The sequence below is a fragment of the Pteropus vampyrus genome, unplaced genomic scaffold (assembly GCF_000151845.1).
Source record: "Pteropus vampyrus isolate Shadow unplaced genomic scaffold, Pvam_2.0 Scaffold101, whole genome shotgun sequence".
NCBI classification, from domain to species: Eukaryota; Metazoa; Chordata; class Mammalia; order Chiroptera; family Pteropodidae; genus Pteropus; species Pteropus vampyrus.
This window is the reverse complement of record NW_011888882.1, coordinates 2,701,594-2,727,260: the sequence shown is the minus strand read 5'-3', so window position 1 is coordinate 2,727,260 and position 25,667 is coordinate 2,701,594. Positions and strand designations below refer to the sequence as shown.

Sequence of the window (25,667 nt, the reverse complement as noted above, 5' to 3'; positions counted from 1 at the left end):
ACATCAAGACACTATCTTACTAGAAATTCTCTTGTCTGGATCTTCTCCGTCTTCATCTCCACTATCTTCATGAACAGCATCTTCTGGAATAGCTTGCATTTGGACACCAGGTGCATGAGGTAACATGCGTAAATTTTCAAATAAACGCTGTCTAAATGACATATGCAAAGTTATTAGACAAAACTCATTTTCTTTCAAGTTCCTTTTAAATATAAGGGGAAGCGTTAGGCAAAAAATTTCCTTTATCTAGTTTAACCTATGAATTAAAGTAAAATGTACTGAGCACTATTACTTTACAAATTATTAACTCATTTAATCCTCAAACTTTACAATGTAGGTACCATTTCATTGATAAAGAAATATAAGCAGAAAGGCAAATTAACTTGCCAAATGTCACAAAGCTAGTGTGTGGTAGAGAGATGGCAGAAACTCAGGTCTGTGTACTACACTGTCTCTCTAAGCACTTCGTTCTTGGAGACAAAGCTTTATTAAAAAGTTTTAATGAAAATACATTTCACTTTCATGTAAAACAACGAAGTGTAAAATTTATAGTGCCCCCTGCAATTTAAAAACTGAATTTAACTGATAGAAAATGTTAATATTTTTGAGCCATAAAGCCCATGTATTTTCTATAGTCTTAAAAAAATCAATACTCTTAAGGTTTCAATGCTTTTGAAAAAGACAAAGGAAATATCTTATGTACAGGGCTAAAATGACCTAGTGAACTTGGCCTTCTAAAGGTTCCTAAAGCTGTATTAAGATGAAATGTTTATCAAGTCAATTCAATGATATCTTACTTTATCTTTTCCATGTATTCTGGAGTGTTCTGGTTTGTCATGTTTGAAGGACTAATATGCAATTTGAAGTCTGGTCCAAAATACTCAAAGTAATCATTATATGGCAATTCTGTTAAAAACAATGAAATAAAGTTACATATTAAAAGTTCAGTTTTCACACAAATCCATGCCCCAAAATCCAGATTCAAGTGAGAAATATTTCTAAAGAAAATGTTTAAAAGTGAACACACAGTGAATTCATTAATTGACTGTTCTCCTATTTACATGGTTTTGGATTGTAATCATCGATCCATCTATTTCTACATAATGACGACTTATCCAAAAAAAGAGATCATAATAAAAACACTTACCATTGGGAATCTCACAATCAAGGGCAACTGCAGTCTCATATGTCCAACATCGAGCAACATTACGGATTGTGTATCCACCTCCTCCAAGCATCAGCAATGGTAAATTGAAAGTTTTTACAACTTCTACACATTTAGCATGACCTAAGACAAAGGTGATTTGGGTAATAATAAGTCTGCATTGTAACAGTTTGAAAATAAATTTTTAAAAAATAAACACAAACAAAATTTTACTCAACTAAAATGGCTTTCTAAATATTTTAAAACCAAATAATATGTAAAAATTTCAAGAAATTTCTAGTCTAAAACTTTTTATAAAATATCTTTCACACAATGATATACAAAACACAGGTAAGAGATAACCAGCGATTTCATCAGCCAAGTGTCCCTGATAGAAAAGACAAATATACAACTATATTAAGAATGAAATATTAATATAACACATTTTTATTAGCTAGAAAGATGTTATATGAAGATGTTATGTTCAAATGAAGTTTCATGGGGGGAAGGTAACAATGTAAAATTATGCATAATCTAAATCAATTTTTTGTCACTGCCTGTCCCTATAGACATGTACAGAAATAGCATGGAAAACTACGTGACAAAGTTTAACTACAGGTTATCTTTAGGTAATGATATTACGAATAACTTTCTTAGATTATAAAATCAGTATCTATTACTATTAAAAACAACTTTGACGAATTTCTACATGTAGAAATTTGAATACAAAGTAAACCTAATATAAAAAGTAGTTTTGCTTTGGCTAAATTTCATAACTCAATAAAAAATTACAAGTTACCAGTTACTTCTTAGAATGTTATCATTCAGGCACATAAGTCAATCTTTAAAGAAAGAAAAGAAATTATAGAAAAAAAATCCATGCTTGTTAAAGAATATTTGGAAAACTCAAAAAGTACAAAGAAAAAAATACCTAAAACTCCATCATCCAGTTATTTTTAATATTTCTTTCCAATTCCCTCTGAGTTAATTTTTAATAGTGATTTTTTAAATGTAATTGTATATCGTATTTTCATTTATTGTTCAATAGTTGCACTGTATGATTCACGACCCAATTTTTATTAATGCTACAAGAAGAACGTGACTTTCTTATAGAAAAAAACCATTTAGGAGTTTTTAAAAGCAAAACAAGAAGTTAACTTACAGACTTCTAAGACAGTTGGTTAAACAAATTTACTTTTCCTACATCTCAAAACCTAATAAAAATGACTACATGGGGATTTTTTAAAAGGCTAAAATCTATAAAAATGAAGAATAAGATAGAACACAGCAGTAACAATATAAATGAGGGCAGGAAGGAAATGAACAAGAGGTAACTGACTTCAACAGACCAGAGAGATCTGACAAGAACATGGCAGTGGAGAAAGCTTACAATCAAGTTTAAGATTTGAAATTACAAATATCCTTATGTTTTATATAACTGAAATTCTATCAGTCAAAATATAATTAAGATTTATTATCATAGGAGGAAATTGATGATTATCAACATATGTAATTCAACAATATGAAACTGCTATTTGGCCATTGTCGAGCTATTAAAAGAGGCAATTAATTTCATATAGTTCAACTTAATAAAAGCGGAATAATAAAATTATACCATAATTCTAATGCTGTCTTAATATAGTAGTAATTATAACATTAAATAAAATAGCCTTTAATATCTATATTTAGTTATTTAATTCTATGTAGGCCAACAGTCTTTCTGGAAAAAGTTCTATTGGAGCATTCTTTATGTCTATGGGATAATTCAAAGCAGATCAACGTGCTACCTAAAAATTACAAGGAAAACAACTCCAAAAATCATGTACAATATTCATGATAAATCACTACTGATCCACATATAATACATTTTTAAGAACTTATTAAATATAATTTTAAATTTATTTTTATCCCCTAGTTCATTTCATAGTGGTGATTTTTTACTTTGGTCTGGGCTTCTAGCTTATGTTTATTTCAACATTTATCAAATTTAAGTATTCAGTGCAGCACTCAATCTCTCACACTCATTTTCTCAGGAAGCTACTTGAAAATGTGCTTTACCAAAAGAGACAAAATTAAGAAAAAGACACAGGAAACGGCAATTGAGAAGCCAATACAACAGAGAAGCAGAGTAAGCTCTATGTTCTAGAAGGTCGATAGAGGGTACTCATCCAAACAGGACCAAGTCAGAAGTCTGGTTTTCAATAAGGTAAAACAGACAGATTACTGGATGTACCTGAACATAACGAAGCTATAGAGACACTGGTTCTTTAGAAATACATAAAGAGAAAACTAGGTAAATGGAAAACTTAGACAGGAAGAACAAGTTATACAACACACTGGGTAAGCTGAAACGTACTTTAATGTTGTTCATGATGCTATAAAGACTGAATATCACATACGAAATTCTGGGACAGACATCAGATTTAAATTGTAAAAATGGAGGTATTAGAGTGTACGCATGCATTGGAGATAAACTGGTGAAAGAGAGCTAAATTCCTCTTCTTTCACAATGGGAAGTGAATATACAAGGCCAAAATGAAAAATTAAAAGTAACAAAGTTAGTACGTTATTTGGGGAAGATAAACACACTTAAAAAAATCAACCAAACAATGAAAATAGTTGCCCTTGTTGGGAATGTGACAAGCCTTATAAAACTAATCACGTATGAATGTATATGTAAACTTGACAAAACAAACAAGACCTTACCAAAACAAGATTAATTGTAGTTAATACATGTCAATTCCAAATACATATATACATGGTTTTCTGAGAATAGCACTCTTTAAAATTGCTTACCTTTGACTGTCAGATTAAAGCAACCAAGTCTATCACCAGAGAGTGAGTCTGCACCACACTGTAACACTACAGCACTAGGTTGATACATCTCCATCACTTTTGAGATAATCTATGTATAAGATAACAAATGTTATTATCTCAAAGAACATTTTAGAATTTATTGATTTAAAAAATATTAATACTTACAGGCTTAAATATCTGCCCATAAGACTCATCATCTATACCATCTCTCATAGGAAAATTGACAGCGTAGTATTTGCCTTTTCCTGCACCAATATCCTAAAATACAGAGTTAAATAGATCTTAGAGAATATTTCATGACATATTTGTTAAAATATTTTTAAAAGATTAAAAGACCAGGTAACAAGAACCAATTTTGAGTTTACCATGTAAGTTGAGAAAGAAATACAGAATCAGTGCATATTTTAACATATATGGACTATTTACAAAGCTGAAAAGAAATAGTTCCAATTAATCTGTAATGATTATTTTAATAAACAATTAAAGGTAATATGAAGTTAAACATTACATAACCCAAGAAATTCATCATAAGCAGAATATAAAAGACAATTTTAAGAGTAAAGTTGTAGGAAACATATTCTGAGCCAAAGACTCCTAGACAATTGTCTCTGTAATGCAGAGTCCTTCTTGTGGCTTACAATATGGCATGAGTTTACTTGTACTGAAAGAAAAGCCAAGACTTTCTTGAACTTATTAAAAGTTCATTTAATTCTAGTAAGTTCTTTTAAAGCTTCAGACTAAAGCACTGTAACCTGTTCTTTAAATGGGCTTGAAATAAATTTTGTTCCTACTTGTTGAGTAAGTACCACTCTAGGCATGTACTACACCTCCCAAAAGTAGCAAAGGAGAGAAGTTGAGGGCTGGATTCCAGACAGACAGACAGACAGACAGACAGACACACACACACACACACACACACACACACACACACACACACACACACTCATCACTCACTCAGGATACACACATGTATATGTATATATTCCTAGAAGAGATGGGACAGACGTTTCTACAAAGAGTGCTTTGATTACAACACCAAAGGATTAGGGGTAACTGATGCTTATGTGTTTTAAATTACAATGTCTCAATAAATATGAATCTTTAAGATTATTAATGCTTGTACAAACTCTTCCCTTTTCCCTCATGGAATCCTAGCTTGAATTAATTTTTTAGACAGCACAGCTTACCTTTCAATATTAGAATTATTATAACTTGATTTTTGATTTAAAAAAAGCAAGTGGAATTATACCTCACAATTTTTCTTAAAGTAACCTAAGTTTTTATATATAACTAAATACAAACTACATAAATCTGGATAAACTAAAAACAAAGTTGGAATACACACTGACACTAAGAACAGAAAGTTGATACACACTTTTACCACTCTATGCTGGCAACTCAAAGTTGCTGCCCTTATTGGACCAAGCTTTATCCCTTTCATTTCTTACTCCACAACTGCTACCTTATCATAGCTTTTTTTCCCTTCCACCTAGACTACTTAATACATGCAAGCAGCGTTTTAACAATGGTCTAAGTTCAGAGCAGCCTTCTTTTCTGATTTAGAATGAATTGCCAGGTAGAAAAGGAAAAGTATCCAAACATATACACAAATTTCACAAAAGTTCAGATACGACTACACATATAATAATTTCCTTCCAAAATTAGGCAATATCTATATAATATCATATAGATAGGAAAAAAGGAAAAAAAATTAAGATGACATTTCATATAGTAGTATAAAATCTTAGTGAGGAAGAGATGTTGAGTCATTCTCCAATCTTTTTAAAACACGTGTTCTCCAATATTTTCCAACAACTTCAAACAATCATAAGAATACTATCAGAAATCGAGAGACTTCCATTGATATTTCTAAGATTAATCAGGATTATACAACAATCCTTTCTTATGCTTACAGCTGGGAAAGCTTTTGATTAATTTTCACTGGGGTACAATGATTACAGACAAATGAATTCTACTGGTTTAAAGCTGTAGTTCTTGAACTTCAGGGTGCAGAATAACTCAGAGTTTATGGGCCTGAGAATATGTGCTTCTAACAAGTTCCAGGCTGATGATGACTTTACTAATTTAATGACCATACTTTGAGAACCATCAGTATTTAAGATAATACCGCGTGGGGAAAGACATCGAAGAAGCTAACTGGAAATGACCTGAAAATATAAATTTGCAATTTTAAAAGCCACATAATTTAAACTGAAATAAATTAAACAACTGACCTCCTACTCATTTATAAATAACGATTTCGCTGTCATAACTATTATTGGAAGAGGATCACCTTATGGTCAAATAAAGAAATGTCGCATCTGAAAAATAAGGCCACTAAACTTTTGGTTGCTAAATAAACTATACAACATACTACAGATTTGAAAAATAATCTTAGCAAAATAGCTTAGAACTAATATTGAATGCCATGCTAAGAGAAATCTCTAATATAATCCAAGCTAAATTAAAAACAGCCATTTAAATTTCTAAACTTCAATATGCATGTGCTTTGTTCAAAACAAAAACAAAAAATTCCCTCTAGTGAAGCAAAAAAACTTCAAGAAATTTGTAGAAACAGGATTTGACCAGTGCTGTTTACATTTATAAAATACAAAGCATCAAACGGAAAAAGATAACAGAAATAGAAATAAAGGCACTTAATTAATGTAATAGGCAGGCAGGGATAAGCTATGGTATTCTTTCTCTCTTCAAAAGGTACCTACTACAAATATCATAAGCCTAAGAAAAAAAGGAGATTAAAACTTAGACCTATTAAATCAAGACCAATTGTAAAAGGAGGGCAGCGCAAGAATCTGAAAAAGACTTTGTCAATTATTTTAATCCACCAATCTTTCTAGTCAATACCAACGTATGCTACCAGCAAGTAGGTTCTGAAGGTTCAAACTGAACATGCTTTGTGGATTTTCAAAAATATTTATTCAACTAAAGAAAATAGCCGAGCAAAAGAAAGTTATATAATTTCTCATTAAACTTTTGCTTATAGTCAACAAAAGTGAATTCAAGCACATGTTATAAAATGACTCAATTCTGCATAGAAGCTCCAAATTAATGACTCAGGAAAAATACTAGTTCGGGGTACATGGTTACTAGCCTCCTAGGTTAATCTCATATTTATTCAGACAGAATTCAGTATTACCCTCAAGTCTCCTGTTCCAGGGAAGTATTCCCCATACTTATGGAATGATACAGTCATTACACGATCTGTTGTATAAAAAGCTTCTTCAACACCATCACCATGATGGATATCGATATCAATATATAAGACTCTCTGATGATATCTGGGGAAAAAAAAAAAAAGGCAGTAAATAAGCTTTTTAAAGGTTTTAAGATGAGATGAACCACCACAGATTCAGGAACCTTATTTATGAGTGCTTGCATCTAACTCTCCTTTCTTACTTTACTTCTAATCTAAGAGACCATTCAAACATCTGAATTTACAGTTTGAGGCTCAGACCTTTAAATCCTCCCTTTAGGTCCAATCTAAAGGGAGGGGAGAAAATTCACTTACTCTTTCTGTGAAATATGTCCTATTCAATGTGCTTTAAAAACATAGTATGTGTTTCTATATATTAACAACAGAAGATTATGCCATATTTAAGACTGTTATTTTAAAACATCTCTCTAGTAAATCTTCAATATTATAAAATAGGGTTCGGGAATCTATGGTCTATAGACTAAATATGGCCAATAGTCTCTTCTTGTATAGCCTTTGAGATAAGAATAGTTTTTACATTTTTAAATGACTGCAAAAAAAAATCTAAAGAAGAATATCTTGTGATATGTGATGATTAAGTGAAATTAAAATTTCTATGTCCAAAAGATAAAGTATTATTGAAACATGGCCATGCTCATTTGTTTACAAACTGTCTACGGCTTCTTTTGTGCTTCAATTTCAGTGCTGAGGTGTCGAGACAGAAACCACATGTGGTACTCTTATCACTTCATAGTGCTGCTTGGAGCATTACAAATCACAGTAATGCAGTTATAACTCAAATGCATTTTAAAAGTCACATGTATCATAAACCATGACATCTTATTACCAGTGCATAACCTTGTCAAAACAAAAGGAAAAAGAGCTTTAAATGTCACCCTTTTAAGACACAGTGAAATGGAGATTATTACTGAATTAGATGGCAGAGTACAGTTATTTATTTTATAATGATACCACAACTGTTAAAAGAATACAATATAAACTGACATTACCAGACTCAACACTCATAAAATACTCTCAAATCCTAAGAAAGCAACATTCAGAAACCTTAGAAAATAAACAGAATGTCTCATCATAGCAGAATTTCTTTATAAAAATAAAGCTGTGAGCAAAAAGTTTCTGAGAAGGCGATAAGCTGTTAAACCAACAGTCAATTAAACCACATTTGACTGCACCAGTTGAAGAAATGTGTCCAGAGAAATTAAACTAAACTTGTTTTAAGACTATTAGCACGTGGGCAAGAATTGCTGTTAGATGAAGACACAAGAACTAACATCAATAGTGAATTAAAAACAAGTGATTTTCCTTGTTAGCTCTTGATTATTCAACTGAAACAGCCCAGTTGTTCATTTCAGGAGTCAATCAAAATTTTACGTGACTGAAAAATCAGCCCCTCTAAATAGTATGCATGGAATAACTACAGGCAAAAGTGAGAAAACACTAATTCACTACAATCTGAAGTGAAATCTGCTAAGATGTAACAGCTGATGGTAGTAAAAAATATCTAACTTTGTAACTCCAAATTCACAAGTACCTCTACAGATCTCTCTCAAGCTGGAGTCAAGGATAACTTTAAAACTAATTCTTTCAGCAACTTAGAGATAATAATATCCCTTTTTAGAGAACAAAGAGCCCCATTCTACCTGGAAGCTAGGCAGTAATCTTCATTTAATTCAACAGGTAACCAAAACCAAATTTCCTTTGACATGTTTCAAATATTTGCCTTCAAAAGTTAAAATTTACAAAATGTTAGAACATAAAATTCCATTAGTTGAAACTGTAACTCAAATCTAAATTGCCAAACTATTTCTAATATTTTTAAAAGAGCATCTAATGGCAGTTTTAGACATTTTATGTGCAGTTCTCATTCTTAATGGTCCAAGGATTGGTTGAATTTCCTATTATGATTTGTAATGAATCCACTGAAGATTCACCATTAACTATTTTCAACCTACTGTTTACTTGATTAAAAAGACATAGGTTTTTGTTGTTTTAATTAAAATGCTTTTTCACAGGAAAAATATCAATACAAATTAACTTACTTTAGTAATTCAAGGATGGCAAGCACAATATCATTAACATAACAGAATCCTGATGCTTCGGATTTCTTAGCATGATGTAATCCTCCAGCCCAGTTAACAGCCATATCAGTCTGTTGTCTGTTTAACTTGACAGCCCCAGCTAAGAAACAAGATTGGAAAGACTCTGAAAATGTTTAACTTTAAAAATTAGTGTAACTAGACAAAAGCCCGACAGGAAAGAGCATGCCATGTGTAAGACAAAGAGTTTAAAATTATAAAAGAGAAAGATCACTGTCTAGGGCTCTAATAACAGTTTTTCCTTAAATATTTTCCTATAGTTGTGATCAGATTAAATAAGAATATATACAATGATAGCTAGATGAGAGGAAAAAAAGTCTCTAAGTGAAAATGCAATGGAAGTAAACAACTAAAAAGTAAAAAAAGTTCAAATATAATGATCATAAAGCATGAGGGGGGGTTAATGACAATTGTACTCTACTATAAACATACTACTTTGTTATCAAAATCTACCACCACTGAAACTTTTGTTTTAAACATAAATTTAAAGGACACAGACCAATTTTAAATTTAAATCACCTTCTTAAGTCTGATTGAATCAGGACACTTACCAACTGAGCCACCAGTTGAGAGCTGACAAAACTCAAAGAGTCCATCAAACACTGGACAATCTTCTCCAACATTAACTGTGAAAGATGGATTTAATGTCAATCCATTCTGTGAATTAGTAAAAGCTTTTCCTTATAAAAAAATATTTCTTACAAGTACTTTATTTTGTTTGATGTAGCCATAAAACATATACATCATAGTAGTAATCTAGCATTTGCAATTTAAAAATATAATTTATCATTTTATCCAAGGTAAAATGTCATGTGAAAAAACATTTCACCATTATTATTTGTGAACTATCTCTGCTCTATTAATAAGAAACCAATAGCTATCAAAATATAAGATATTTGCTTTTATTAAAACATGGACTTAAATTTTCTAGGCGTTTCTCAAATATATGATATTTTTTAATTTTTTAAGTTTAATTAATTTCAATTGCTTTATGACTTAAAAAAACAAACAAACAAAAAAACTCCTTAAGTACACAGAACATCCATAACCTTGGAAAGTATTTTAGTAAGTTCTAAAAGATACAACAGCTGGTTGCCTATGCCCATGGTTAACCTTGATCTCAAAAGATAGTAAGAATTAAACTAGGTTCACAACAGCCAAGATATATAGGAGGAAGGGGCACTATGGCACAAGGAAACAAGATATACAGATATATGACACAATATGACATATTTAGTTCCTGAGTACTGAGAGAATGAAAAGGAAATAGATGTATACTTATAACCCATTCTTAGTCTTTCCCTACCCTTAAATTATAACCCCTTTAAAAATAAGGGTCATATTTTAAAATAGCTTTATATACCCCTAATTTATTAACGCTATGAATATTTTAGTTTCTTACAGCTCAGATGCATTTACAATCTTAATACGATTCAGTATTATGTAAGTGTCAAATCCATCTTGTTAACTCATTTGCCCTCGGGCTACCCATGACTTCTTAATCTAAGCCTGAATGTCCACTGAAAAAAGACATAAATAATATCTATTTTATATTATCAATTTTTTGAATAAAATGAAATGTATATGAAATTCTATGAATGAGAATTCTAGCAACTACATTTAATTTACTATTATTGAAACTTTTTAAAAAAAAAATCATCACTGAAGTTCATCAATAAAAATAATGATGAGAATGAAATCCAGTATGAGGCTTTAAAAGATACTGTTCCAATCATTTTAGGATGACATTTTACATTCTACTTTCAAACCAACTAGTCTGTAATAAGATACTTTTTATCTATAACAGAAAACATGTAGAAGAAAATAAAGAGCTTCATTAATATCACAACAAAGGATAGTAACAGAGTATATGTACTACAGTCCAGTTTAAAGTACACAAACAGAAGACATGGCCAATCAAAGTATAATCATTTTCTTTTTTTTTTTAAAGCAAGGGCGTGAGGTCTCCCTACTAATATCCATTATTCCAAAGTTAACATGGGACCAAAATAAAGAGCAGGGGAATATTCAAACAGCCCCTTGGAAGTTTGGAAGACCAACAGACAGGTTGTTTTTAAAAAGTAGCTTCGGTATTTTTACAATGACTTTTCAAGTCAATAAATAATTAAAACTATTTTAGATCAGGAAATACACCTAGATTTGGATAACTCTAACTGTAAGCTTCTAAAAACATCCATTTATACTTATTAATATTAATATATATTTAACATAGAAACGTACATCTCTGCATCTGCTTACTATACTCAGACATGTTATCTGGTCTTATTGAACGTAGAAATTTGATGTACTCATCACTGTGATATTTTGTCATTTCTTCAGCAGTGGCTTTATGGGGCCTCTGTGAAGAAAAATAAAGGTCAGAACTGTGGAATTCAACTGGTTATATCAGAGTTATCAAACACGAAGTATACAATTTCCCTTAACAATCCTCTCAACAGAATTAGGGTCTTTCAGAATGAAATAATTCCAAAGCTAATCCAAATTTACACATATGTGTTTTGGGAAACAATAATCAATTCCAAAGCTAATTCATATTCCTTTAAAAGTATCAGACAGGTCTAAAATCAACTAAGAATGAATCGCTCCTTTTATTATAGTAGAAATGGCTCAACCCTATAAAGTCAAATCCATATTCAGAATTTTTTTTCCATTATAAACTTTCTTCTCTATATCCATGGATTTCAATGACCTCCTAGAATGAGACTCATTTTCTATTATATGTCTTTGTTCATAATCTCTTCCTTTTCCTTTGCCTAACCTAATCATCCTTGTTCCAAAGAGCTCAATTTCATTTATGACAAACAGGGCTTTTTGATTAAAAGTCTTATACGACTTCTCCTTTTCTCTAAAGGTTTACATCCCCCCCTCCCCCGGCAAAATTCAGATATATGTCCCAACACTGTTAACTGCTTCAAGTCTTTCTTTTCTTTCCAAAAAGGTAAAATTGTGTCTGTCTTATATCTGTTTATATATACTTCCACCTTTATCTACAAAAACATTTAAGGCAGTTGTATCTTATGTTGTTTTGTACTCTGCTTGTCCACCACCACAGTGTTCCTTCCATATGCCAATAAATGTTTATAATTCTTTTGTAACAGTCCCAAATCAACTCTTTGACAGCATAACACTCAGAAATTATTATTAACAAAAGTATTGCTAAATAGAATCGTTATCCAGAAATGCTAAATAGAATCGTTCTCCAGAAATGTAAAAATATGGCCTAGGGGAAACGTTAAATAAAACGGCAGAAGCAAGAGGGTAAAGAGGCTACAGCTCCCACATTCAGTTTCCTCTGAAGGACAAAACAAAAAGTGCTTCCCTTTTCTTTCAGACCTTTTTATCTGTTAATGGCCCTCCATCAAGAAGAATAATAAATTTTCAAAGAATTAATTAAAAAAAAAAAATCAGTGCTTAGTATATTCTCCAAAAGGTATACTCACATATATTTCCATTTTTCTATATAAGCCGTAATTTAGCAGCAAGTTGTGGGTCATGCGGATTCTATGAGGTTTCATAGGATGACCCTGTCCATAATAATAATTTCCAATATCACCTAAAATAGAAGAGAGACAAAATGAATACAGACAAGAGAGAATCTTCATAAACTAGTAAATTTATGTATGTTTACCACTAAGGCATTTACCACCTAAATAAGCTTTTAAATATTAATGAGTTTAGATTTTGCAACTTTCAAACTGTATTAGGAAACCAAGATATTTTTATACACACTTTTATATGCCAATAATTCCATTAATACATTGTTTATTTATAGATTAAGGCAAGAAAGCTTTTCTGATTTACAGTTTATCAAAATTTCTTATTAGGATTAGCCCAAATAAAATACTTTACTCACAAACGTAGTTTTTGTTCCTTAAAAGAATACCCGCTTTTAGTATTTGCTGACACATCCAGATGCTTAAGGTAAAATCTGAGTTTCACTGGTTTGTTTAAAATTTTACAGCAAATATTACTTCTTGGATGATTCACTGGGATCCCAGAAATCCTCTATAGTTGTATTCAGTGGGCTTAAAACATACTATAACCATATCACAATCTAAAGGGAAATTTTGGCAACTGAAATTTGGATCCTAAATATGTTTTGCTCATGATTTTTCAAGGAAATAAGGGTATTTTGTCTCATTCTTCATCACTGAAGTTACAATTCCTAGCCTATCTTTTTATAACATCTTATACCATAATATCTTAAAATTTATGCATGAGATTTATTTTAAAATAAACACCAAAATCACATATTTTTACCTACCAAATTTCAATAAAAGTAATACTCTCAGGTAAAACTCTGGTGTTTCTGTAATAAAGTGTCAAGGAAGCTCCTTAAATATTTATTATTTTTCTAATGTAGCACGATTTTTTACGATAGCCTTCACTGAATTATTAATTACTTTTAGTACTAATTATAGTTTTTAAAAAGCAATTCCAAAATTTAGTTAAGACAGCCAAGCTGACTTTAGTGACTTGAAGTCAATCATTTCAACATGAGTTTATAAAATAAGAGCTAGAGATAAAGAATGCCATTTACTCACTTTCAGGATCAAAACTTTTTCAAAATCCTGCTTATATACCTTTTGTTTGTTTGTTTAGTTTGTTTGTTTAGAGAACTCAAAAACTTTTGTTTTTCTCTTCCATATATTTGATAATAATCCAGGATGAATGTTCACTTTTATAATATACCTATGTCTAATAATATTACTACTTAATTTTGTTGGTATCACACCTCTACTTAACTTTTCATTTTCAACACAAGCTCTCTTCTGAAAATAATTCATACATATACGGTCATAAGGAAAGCCACTTTTCTTAATTTTGGTGCCAACAACAAAGCTAAGACAACACAGATTAGTAAAGCAAGGCTATGGGGATATATGACATTCCTCTGCATTTATCACAATTCAGAGGCAATAAATGCAGGAAACAAACAACCTTTCATGCAAGGATTTTTTATTATAAAGCTCTTCGATAAATGGTGGCAGTTTCTTGAAAGCAGCCTGGTCTCAAAGAATTCTTAAATATGTAAAGCCCACTAGAATTACAAAGCATCATGTATCAAGTTAATTTAATGCAGGGAAGGTATTTCTAAGTTGTCATCACCACCAAAGAAACTCTAGTCTTCACACCTACTTCTGTGTAAGAATTACCTTCCACCTACTTCTGTGTAAGAATTACCAACTTCCACCTACTTCTGTGTAAGAATTACCAAGATGAAATGTCTCTAATATCTACCATATCTTCAGATCATATACTATAGTTATGGACATACTGAGACTCTAATGAAAAGCCACCAATAATCTAATAATGGGAAAGACCCCAATAATCTCTACAGAAGAGATGGTAGAGTTGCAATTTCTCAAGTGTTTTAAAAAAATGATGGCAGTAATTAGCATTTACTGAGCGCTTACTAGGAGTAGTGTCTCCTAATAATACATAACACATGCATGTATTATCTGTTAATCTTTTCAACAATCCCATCGTGTGGAAATTATTATTGTTACTATTTTACAATGAGTGAAGAAGGCCGAGATGCAAATAAATTAGGTAATATTGCTAAATTACAGAGCTAGCAAGTAGAGGAGCTAGATTCAAACTTAGGTTGGTCTTCTTAACAGTTACTTAATAGCAATGGCACTTACAGTCACTAGAAAGAAATGGTAGGGGGTACTGATAAGGACATACGCGGAATTCAGTATTTTAATAAATGCTTAGGGGTCTGTATTAATTTAAAGAAAATGAACGTAAGAAACTACCTATCTAATCCATCATAGTAATCTTTTCACCAACAGGGTCCTCGAATTATTAATATACAAAGCTTTAAACTAGTTTCTCTGCTACAATTTAGCGGCCCTACTCCCACCAAGAATATGCACACTATCTAAGTGGCACAGGTCCAAAAGGGCAGCCAAGCAACAGATAATTGCTATTTGATTTATCAAGAATTCTTCCAAAAGGTAAGGGGGTATAAAGGAACCATCTCCAACTTTTTCCTGCTTAAATCTCATATCTTAAAATTCTCTAGATGGCTGCTTTATAGACATCCACTTTTTAATAAAGATAATATGTCTTTTAGTTTTATGACCTATAGATTTTCACTCATCTCATTTAAATGGTAAATAATGCAATTTGGACACTTTAAATGTTATCTGGTTTTCATCGAAATATTAAAAACTACTTTACCAACAAAGTAAGTATCCAGAAAAAGTAGTCAAGGTGGCTTCCGGAACACTACAAACTTTGTCAATGTGAAGAAATTACCATAAAGAATTAGTTACCTGCAAAATTTTAGAAAATGCTCACTCTTCAACAAGCTATAAGACTGGAAGCGGCTACTAAGGTCTACAATCTCTTATCCAAAGTCCTTGCAACCAGATGTTATCTCAGATTTTTTTTTTCAGATTTTATAAATGTAATATAATACATCTATGATGTCCTAGAGTCTGAGCAACATTTTATAATCAAACTTTATATTTCTGCAGCAAAAATGTGTGAATATTCACAGTAAGTGGAGTAAAGCTCATAAACAGTAATTCAGGTTAAGCTTCTGATTCCCAAGGAGTTATAAATTTTTTTTCTCAATTTGTCAGATCATTTTGGATTTCAGAATTATGAAATGTACTTTTATCCCTAAAGATAAACTGACTAAAAATGATTCAGGAATAAATAAAGAAAGCTACTGTATTATTCTGTCTTCCACAGACTACAGTCCACTTGCAGCTTTAACATACTCCTCCTCCTTAAAACAGTGGGAGTCTTGATTTCTACAGTACCACTTTCCTGAATTCTACTCTTACCCATACCCATTCCACTGACCTTCAAATATCAAGGTTTCTCAAATCCATTCATTCATTTAACAAATCAAGAGCCTACCATGTGCCAGGCACCGTTCTGGGTGCTTGGCTAAATCTGTGAAGATGAGTGCTGCCCTAAATCCTCATCTCTTAGGAATGAGTCACTAAAGTGCCCAATCCAGACACTTCAGTTATCCTTTATTCTGTACTACCATCACCTAGCTCCCACTCTATTTGTAATCCATCAATAAGTTTTATTGCTTTTACTACTAAAACCTCCCTTAAATGTGTCCATGTCTATTAGCTGTAATCATTACATTTTATGTGAACCAACATGCATTTAATTCTTGCTCTCAATCTTACAATTCTACCACTCTTTTTCATCCTTTCTCTATTTCCAAGAATCTCTCTACTTAAAAATCTTCAATAGCTTTCCGAATCTCTTCCCAGTCTTGTGTGGTCTGGCCCTTTACTATGCAGCCTGGCACTCGGTGGTTCCCCCTTGCCTTCCTCTTGCATTCCTTTCCGTTAAGTGCACCAGGTTCTTTCTAACTGCCTGGATGGTGCAGTTTGCAATGTCTTATGCAGAAAAATTCTTTTATGGTTGACCCATTCTCTTCCTTCAGGCCTTACTTACCCTGTCTAATTATCCTACAAAAGAGTCCTCTTTTCCTATCTAACATAGTCTTTTATTTCCTTCTTAAGACTGAAAATCTTTTGTCTACCTGGCACACAGTAGGGACTTTATGCCCATTTGATAGTTCTGAACCCAAAACTAACTTAATGAATGAGTACAGGCCTACTGCTATTGAAACAGAGGGTAGTGAGACTTATAGCTGGTACAAACATCCTTGTAATTGAACTTTAAATGTTTCAAAACTATTACTATTGCTACCTCTTCCCCAATTTCAACTGCTTCCTTTAAGGATTTGTCAACGAAAGCATTTATAGATTTTGTTAAAGGGAAGAAATAATTACTAATACTTCCTTTTGGTAGCATAGGAAAATTTTCTTATTGTAGCAGTGAAAACAGATCCACTCCTGTGTCATCAAATGGTGGTGGTAGGGGGTACCAGGTATTGACCTCTCCATGGACATTAAAACTAGTCAATGTGGAAAAGGATAAGGAGTGGATGAGAACAGGGATATAAATCTATTTTCATTGTAAAACAGACAAAATGCCACTTATCCTACCTGTATGCAACTCAGTGGTTGTTAAGAATTAGAGAATGTTATATAAAAATGCTCTATCTATAAAAATATAAAGTATTAATCACTTATCAACAATTCAAAAGACTTGTGATTTTTAAAAATTTAGATGGTGGAGATATAGGCATAAGAAAAACAGACTCTGACCTCATGAAGCTTACATCCTGGGGGGAAGACAAAAGTTACGTGGTACAAGTGATAGTAAGAAAAGCATAATGGGGATTAAGGTAATAGTGGGAAAGCCTCTTTGATAAGATAAAAATTCGAAGCAAGTGAGTGGTAAAAAATATCTGGGAGATGAAGACCCACGTATAGAAAAATCTCAGTCTAATTTTAAGAGTTATGGTTTACTATGTTTAAATAATATTTTACTATGTTTAAATAATATATGTATTGAAGACTATTGGTATTTATGAACTGCTGCTGTAATTCATTCAGCACTGATTTACCCTCAAAGAAATGATTACTTATTTTATGGATGATAAAGATTTATACTACAGCTAAGAATCCAAGCAGCTGTATTGAAGGCTATCTGTATCTAGTAAAAGAAATTGGCACCAATGCTATAAACAAAAATCTAAGAAAATTTGTCAATAGTTGGCTGCCAAGTAGAATTCTTAAAATTTGCCTGAGTAAACTAGGAGCATACTGGAAGGCATGATCTTGGTAACTTTGATATTCTATCTCTGTATACTGCTAAGTGCTTTTCCCTGAACCACTTGTCTCCAAATATTTCAATGCACTCTATCATAGGAGTAAAAAATTGAGTACTGAACAATATATGTATAAGTAATTGTATAAACTGTATATACAGTTGGCCCTTGAACAATGCAGGGGTTAAGAACACCAACCTCCACACAGTTGAAAATCCACATATAACTTGACTCCCCTCAAACTTCCCTCAGTATCTTCAGGGAATTGGTTCCAGGACATCCCCTCTATACCACAGCTTCCTGTGGATACCAAAATCCCCAGATGCTCAAGTCCCTTATATAAAATGGTGCAGAACACTGCATACAGTTTGTCCTTTGAATCCATGTATGTGGAACCTGGGAAGTGGAGTGCCAACTGTATATTCATTGAAAAAAAAATCCGCCTGTAAGTTGAACTCTTGCAGTTCAAGCCCATGTCGTTCAAAGGTCAACTGCAAATACAATCTTACTATATTTTATACATGGTGAAAGAGGCACTAAATGTGAATGGTTTCAAGTTTAATTCAAAACAAAGAATAGTTAACATTTTTAGATAAAATATTAAAAATGTTGAGTATTGTAATCATGGTCTACCTCAACCTGGTTTTCTAATTACATTTAAGTACAGAAATCACATCATTTTAAAGCCAGGAGGGATTTCAGTCACTAGCTTTTTCATTTTACAGATTATTGGTAATCTTGCAATATATACAAGATGACAAGTTTTAGAAATATGTTTTTGGAAACTTTGGAGGCATGAGTCAATAACTACAGTAAGAGCAATAAGAACTCTTACTTTTCCTCAAAGGTTTAAGGATACCTCATTCATCAATGCCTGGAGGTTCACTTGGAACCAGCAGAATATAAAGTGTACAGAGAAAAATACATGTTTTTTGAGGTCCCTTTTACTAGCTAGACATCTTCTGTGTCACCAAGAATATGCCTAATGGTCTTTCCAGTTAAGTCTAAAGGTAGGATTCCTATGATTATAGAATTTGCTACTCCATTTCTTTTTCTCTTTCTTCTTTCTACTTCCTTATCAACAAATTTTTTAATTAGCTACTTCCTTTAACAATAAATTAAAACAAATTAAAACTAGTAAATTATTCAGGCCCTATTACTACTGATACTATCCATTTCCAATCCAATCCATGGAGTGTACCTTCAAGTCATAGGATTCTTTGGTGCAAAAACTGCTTTACTTGCATCCTTTCTTCGCAATTAAAAAAAAAGAAACCATTTCTGCTACCTTTACACATAAGCTGACAAAATTGAATTTTTCTGGTTAAAAAAAAAGCAAGCTTTTGGAATTAACTGCAGAGCTTAGGATACTATCACATACTAATAATCGGCATAAAGATACCTATCCGATTTAATAAACTCTGCGAAATATTACTCCCCCAACTCAAAGAATGTTCCAAATGAAAGCAACTACAAATTCCATCCTAAAAATGAGCCAAGGAAGAACTACACACCAAAGACACAAAACCTAACCATAAATTTCCAAATATTCAGTTATATACCTGTTGCTGGCCATCAGGTAAAAGCAGCTGAATGGTCTATAATAAAGTACAAATTAAGTCACAATCACAAGAGTTAAATATCCAATCTTCCACTGTACCTATCATCCTGCATCCTGCCCTTGGGACCAGTGCTTGCTCCTGTTCTCTCAACAAAGGCTCATCATAAATAGGTCCAGCAACCAACAGCTGGTTCATAAAACTACTACTTAAGTGTGCCTCTTGGTTCTACACTTCAAGCCAGGTGAGAAGTATCACTGTCAACAGCAACTAACACCGGTTTCTCCAACCTTTTTAATTTATTAAGCCTTTTTCCTTTACCCCAGGTTCTGACAAGAACAAATCTTTAAATCTTTGGAACAATAGTTTTAAAAATTAATTTACACTCATGGTTACTTGCTTTCCAATATGATCAGGGTATGCAAGGCCATGGTTTTGCCAGTGACCCAAAATATGCATGAAATCTTAAAGAATGAATTTTAAGAAACTTTAATAATCGATGTTAAAATTAAAATGTAATCTCATCTCTACTTCTCCATGATGGCATAATTACAGACCAATCTGTATTACACATATATGGAGTTCTCTCAAAAAATCTTTTTAAAACATGACCGTTACTTGTTAGCCCTAGCTACTAAGTATCAGACAATTTAGATTTCTTCTCTAAGATGTTAAATTTTTCCGCAAATGACACAGGTGGTTATTTTATATAAACAGGCATTAATACATTGATCCTTGCAAATTAAAGCGACACAGTATGGCCATTTTTAAAAAATCAAGATTTATTCTGACCCAGTCCTCTAAGTTCTTTCCACATCTAAGATGTTGTGCTTTATACTACACCGATGTAGGAAACAGCTTCCAAAGTTTGTCCTGCTTCAGACAAATCAGGGCTTTCAGGTCGTTAAGCCTAGCTTCTTTGTTAAATTTTAGAATTCCTTCTCTGGAGAGTGACCTACCAGGAACTATTTATCATTTTAACGTCTTTGTGATACCTGTAAACAGGTTACTTCTTCATTTAGTATAATTTAGGCTAGCTTAGGAAACAGGATTCAGAGACTTAATGTTACTGCTCAAAGTCCAAATTAGAAGAATCCCGAAAATTAAAATCTGACTTTTATTATAACTTAGGTATGCACCGTGAGCTCAACCTCACTTGATTATTTAGTACTTCTGTACTACTCAAAGTTTTCCTACACCAGGACTCCCACCACCTAGAAACAGCTTTCACAAGCAAATGCCCATAATTGTATAAACTGTACATACAGTTGGCCCTTGAACAATGCAGGGGTTAAGAACACCAACCTCCACACAGTTGAAAATCCACATATAACTTGACTCCCCTCAAACTTCCCTCAGTATCTTCAGGGAATTGGTTCCAGGACATCCCCTCTATACCACAGCTTCCTGTGGATACCAAAATCCCCAGATGCTCAAGTCCCTTATATAAAATGGTGCAGAACACTGCATACAGTTTGTCCTTTGAATCCATGTATGTGGAACCTGGGAAGTGGAGTGCCAACTGTATATTCATTGAAAAAAAAATCCGCCTGTAAGTTGAACTCTTGCAGTTCAAGCCCATGTCGTTCAAAGGTCAACTGCAAATACAATCTTACTATATTTTATACATGGTGAAAGAGGCACTAAATGTGAATGGTTTCAAGTTTAATTCAAAACAAAGAATAGTTAACATTTTTAGATAAAATATTAAAAATGTTGAGTATTGTAATCATGGTCTACCTCAACCTGGTTTTCTAATTACATTTAAGTACAGAAATCACATCATTTTAAAGCCAGGAGGAATTTCAGTCACTAGCTTTTTCATTTTACAGATTATTGGTAATCTTGCAATATATACAAGATGACAAGTTTTAGAAATATGTTTTTGGAAACTTTGGAGGCATGAGTCAATAACTACAGTAAGAGCAATAAGAACTCTTACTTTTCCTCAAAGGTTTAAGGATACCTCATTCATCAATGCCTGGAGGTTCACTTGGAACCAGCAGAATATAAAGTGTACAGAGAAAAATACATGTTTTTTGAGGTCCCTTTTACTAGCTAGACATCTTCTGTGTCACCAAGAATATGCCTAATGGTCTTTCCAGTTAAGTCTAAAGGTAGGATTCCTATGATTATAGAATTTGCTACTCCATTTCTTTTTATCTTTCTTCTTTCTACTTCCTTATCAACAAATTTTTTAATTAGCTACTTCCTTTAACAATAAATTAAAACAAATTAAAACTAGTAAATTATTCAGGCCCTATTACTACTGATACTATCCATTTCCAATCCAATCCATGGAGTGTACCTTCAAGTCATAGAATTCTTTGGTGCAAAAACTGCTTTACTTGCATCCTTTCTTCGCAATTAAAAAAAAGGAAACCATTTCTGCTACCTTTACACATAAGCTGACAAAATTGAATTTTTCTGGTTAAAAAAAAAGCAAGCTTTTGGAATTAACTGCAGAGCTTAGGATACTATCACATACTAATAATCGGCATAAAGATACCTATCCGATTTAATAAACTCTGCGAAATATTACTCCCCCAGCTCAAAGAATGTTCCAAATGAAAGCAACTACAAATTCCATTCTAAAACTGAGCCAAGGAAGAACTACACACCAAAGACACAAAACCTAACCATAAATTTCCAAATATTCAGTTATATACCTGTTGCTGGCCATCAGGTAAAAGCAGCTGAATGGTCTATAATAAAGTACAAATTAAGTCACAATCACAAGAGTTAAATATCCAATCTTCCACTGTACCTATCATCCTGCATCCTGCCCTTGGGACCAGTGCTTGCTCCTGTTCTCTCAACAAAGGCTCATCATAAATAGGTCCAGGAACCAACAGCTGGTTCATAAAACTACTACTTAAGTGTGCCTCTTGGTTCTACACTTCAAGCCAGGTGAGAAGTTTCAAAGAGCTTACTTTATCAGAGCCTATCACTGTCAACAGCAACTAACACCGGTTTCTCCAACCTTTTTAATTTATTAAGCCTTTTTCCTTTACCCCAGGTTCTGACAAGAACAAATCTTTAAATCTTTGGAACAATAGTTTTAAAAATTAATTTACACTCATGGTTACTTGCTTTCCAATATGATCAGGGTATGCAAGGCCATGGTTTTGCCAGTGACCCAAAATATGCATGAAATCTTAAAGAATGAATTTTAAGAAACTTTAATAATCGATGTTAAAATTAAAATGTAATCTCATCTCTACTCCTCCATGATGGCATAATTACAGACCAATCTGTATTACACATATATGGAGTTCTCTCAAAAAATCTTTTTGAAACATGACCGTTACTTGTTAGCCCTAGCTACTAAGTATCAGACAATTTAGATTTCTTCTCTAAGATGTTAGATTTTTCCGCAAATGACACAGGTGGTTATTTTATATAAACAGGCATTAATACATTGATCCTTGCAAATTAAAGCGACACAGTATGGCCATTTTTAAAAAATCAAGATTTATTCTGACCCAGTCCTCTAAGTTCTTTCCACATCTAAGATGTTGTGCTTTTATACTACACCGATGTAGGAAACAGCTTCCAAAGTTTGTCCTGCTTCAGACAAATCAGGGCTTTCAGGTCGTTAAGCCTAGCTTCCTTGTTAAATTTTAGAATTCCTTCTCTGGAGAGTGACCTACCAGGAACGATTTATCATTTTAACGTCTTTGTGATAACTGTAAACAGGTTACTTCTCCATTTAGTATAATTTAGGCTAGCTTAGGAAACAGGATTCAGAGACTTAATGTTACTGCTTAAAGTCCAAATTAGAAGAATCCCGAAAATTAAAATCTGACTTTTATTATAACTTAGGTATGCACCGTGAGCTCAACCTCACTTGATTATTTAGTACTTCTGTACTACTCAAAGTTTTCCTACACCAGGACTCCCACCACCTAGAAACAGCTTTCACAAGCAAGATGCCCATACTCTCCTAAATCTCCAAAGCAGGGTGGTATTTCCTGATCGAACAAAGAGCAACAAAGAAGTGGGTGGTAACCACTTCTCACAGAGGCAAGATAGGACCCATCGAGTCTGATCTACACAACAAAAGCAGAAACAGCTCCACCATTCCCTACCACTGTCATATTTCCCGCGAAGACTAAATGCCTCAAGCTCCAAAACCATAATTTTTATTGAGGAAGTGAAGCCTTTTCATTTGCATGTTGAGAAAGTGGCGCTCAAAGAACTCGGCGAACAAAGGAGAGGGATGGAGCCCACGCAAAACAGCAGTGTGCGACCCCAGCCTAACGTGGGCCCCCACCTACTCTGCCGCACCGACCGGGGTCAAGGGGTCCGGGGTGAGGCTGGAGGCGGAGAAAGGAGAAGCTCCGACCAGCCAGAGACGAAGGGGAGGGGAACCAGCGCGGATGGGGGGGAGCGAAGAGGACTAGAGGGGCGGAGCTCTCGCGCCCGCCGGGCTTTGTGTGGAGTCTGGGCCGGGGTAGCTGTTTCGATCTGGGGGGAAAGGGTGGGCGCCAGAGGTGGGTGCGAAGCACCCCCAAACCTCTGCTCCCACGAGTGGCGGGCGGAGAGATGCCAGCGAGGGCCGTCCCCTTTGCAACCACCACAAAGCCGGGGTAGGCCGGCGCTGTCCCACAGGCGGAGCACTGCACTGCCGGATTGGGGCAGGCAGGAGGGAAAAGTGGGGCACCCACCTGGCTCCCGCCGCAGAGTCTCCGGGGGGCCGCTAACTGTGGAGGGGCTCCTGCTGGCGGCGGCGGGGCGAGAATGGGTTAAGATGCGGCCAAACATCGGTCCCTCCTCCTTCCCACCCCTCAACACCGGCGCCCACTCGCAACGGGGGCTTCAGAGCCCAGCGCGGCTCCGGGCCTGGCGCCCGAGCCCTGCCCGCCCACTCTCCTTGGCCCCTCACCATCATAGTAGTAGCAGACTTTCTTCTTGCCGCCACCCTGACTGTACGCCATGGGATCCCCGGCCACCGCCGCCTCTGGACTCCGGCTCCTCCTCCTCCTGCTGCTGCCCCCGCGGCTCCGCGGAGAGCGAAGGGCTGCGGCGACGGTGGGGGTGGCGGTCCCGCGGGGAAGCGCAGGCCGGAGGGAGGAGAGGAGGGGATGCCGGGAAGGCTCGGATCGCCCGGCCGAGGGGCCTAGAGCGCGGAGCGGGGGAAGGCAGCGGCGCCAACTCGCGACACTGGGGAGAGGGAGGGGGCGGCCAAACCACCTCTGGAGGCTGAGGGGAGGTGGGACGCGTCCACTGTGGCTTCCACGGAGGAGGAGGGTACACAACTAGAGAAGGAGGCCCTTTCAGTCTTAGGTTAAGAGGCTTTCCAATGATGAACGACTTTCAGAGGGGGGAACAAATACAGTCGTAAAATGAGAACAGGGCAAGCTTTCGCTCAAGTAGATGAGAGGATCTCGGAGCCGGTGAACGCTTCCCCCTTCAGATCTCCGCACAGTGGTTGCGCCTATCCCGAGCCTGCGCAGTCGGTGCCTCCCAACCAAAGCTTCGGCCGCCCAGACCCCTCCGCGTCGTCCTCTGCCGCTCCCCTCCCCCACTGTCTCTAAGCTCCCGCCCGAGCCTACCACGTGCCACAAGCCGGGAGCGGAGAGACCACTTTGGCACCCCTTCCGGCATCCACTAACCTGGCAGTCAGTAGCCTACGGACCTTCTGTGCGGGATCGCTTGGTTTCTCCGTTTATTTATTCTTTAACGTAATTTTTTTCTTTTACCATTAATCGCTCGGAGGTTCTGACCTGTTAAGGGATCTGTTAAGGAGTGCAGTGTATTTACTACGTAGATTTGAATGAGCATTTATGGAACAAATTTATGTGTTAGGCTTGGATCTCAGCATTTGCACTTATAGTATATTTCATTGATAACTATTTATAACAGATAACCTGACTCATTTGAGACTTCTGACAACTCTGGGACTTATTTCTATTCCTTCTTTGTAAATGGGTATTGAGGAACATGGTCCTCTCAACTGTTGATCGTCTGGGGTTTGAATTCAGTCTTTCTCCAAAATTCACACACCCTACCTACTCTACTATACTGCTGCTGCTAGCAGGACACTGAAAGACGGGCAGAAAGCTAGGAGAAAAGATTGGAGGAATACCTGTGTCCCTGTTCAACTAGTCAGCATTTTATCAAGCATCTA

At 34.7% G+C, this 25,667-nt stretch overlaps 1 protein-coding gene across 1 annotated transcript in view; it reads right to left on the bottom strand.

Annotated features, from left to right (window-relative positions):
- Nucleotides 1-24,801, bottom strand: part of HDAC2 (histone deacetylase 2) — a 30,003-nt gene extending 5,202 nt beyond the window's left edge. Inside the window, exons 1-11 of the mRNA XM_011364860.2 lie at nt 24,423-24,801; nt 12,754-12,866; nt 11,534-11,651; nt 9,844-9,918; nt 9,236-9,374; nt 7,119-7,260; nt 4,127-4,219; nt 3,941-4,049; nt 1,148-1,288; nt 798-906; nt 6-151 (exon numbers count right to left, since the gene is read on the bottom strand). Coding sequence (XP_011363162.2) covers nt 6-151; nt 798-906; nt 1,148-1,288; nt 3,941-4,049; nt 4,127-4,219; nt 7,119-7,260; nt 9,236-9,374; nt 9,844-9,918; nt 11,534-11,651; nt 12,754-12,866; nt 24,423-24,474 — 1,237 coding nt within the window. The 5' untranslated portion in view covers nt 24,475-24,801. The remainder of the gene's footprint in view (nt 1-5; nt 152-797; nt 907-1,147; nt 1,289-3,940; nt 4,050-4,126; nt 4,220-7,118; nt 7,261-9,235; nt 9,375-9,843; nt 9,919-11,533; nt 11,652-12,753; nt 12,867-24,422) is intronic.
- Between the last annotated feature and the right edge of the window lie 866 nt (nt 24,802-25,667).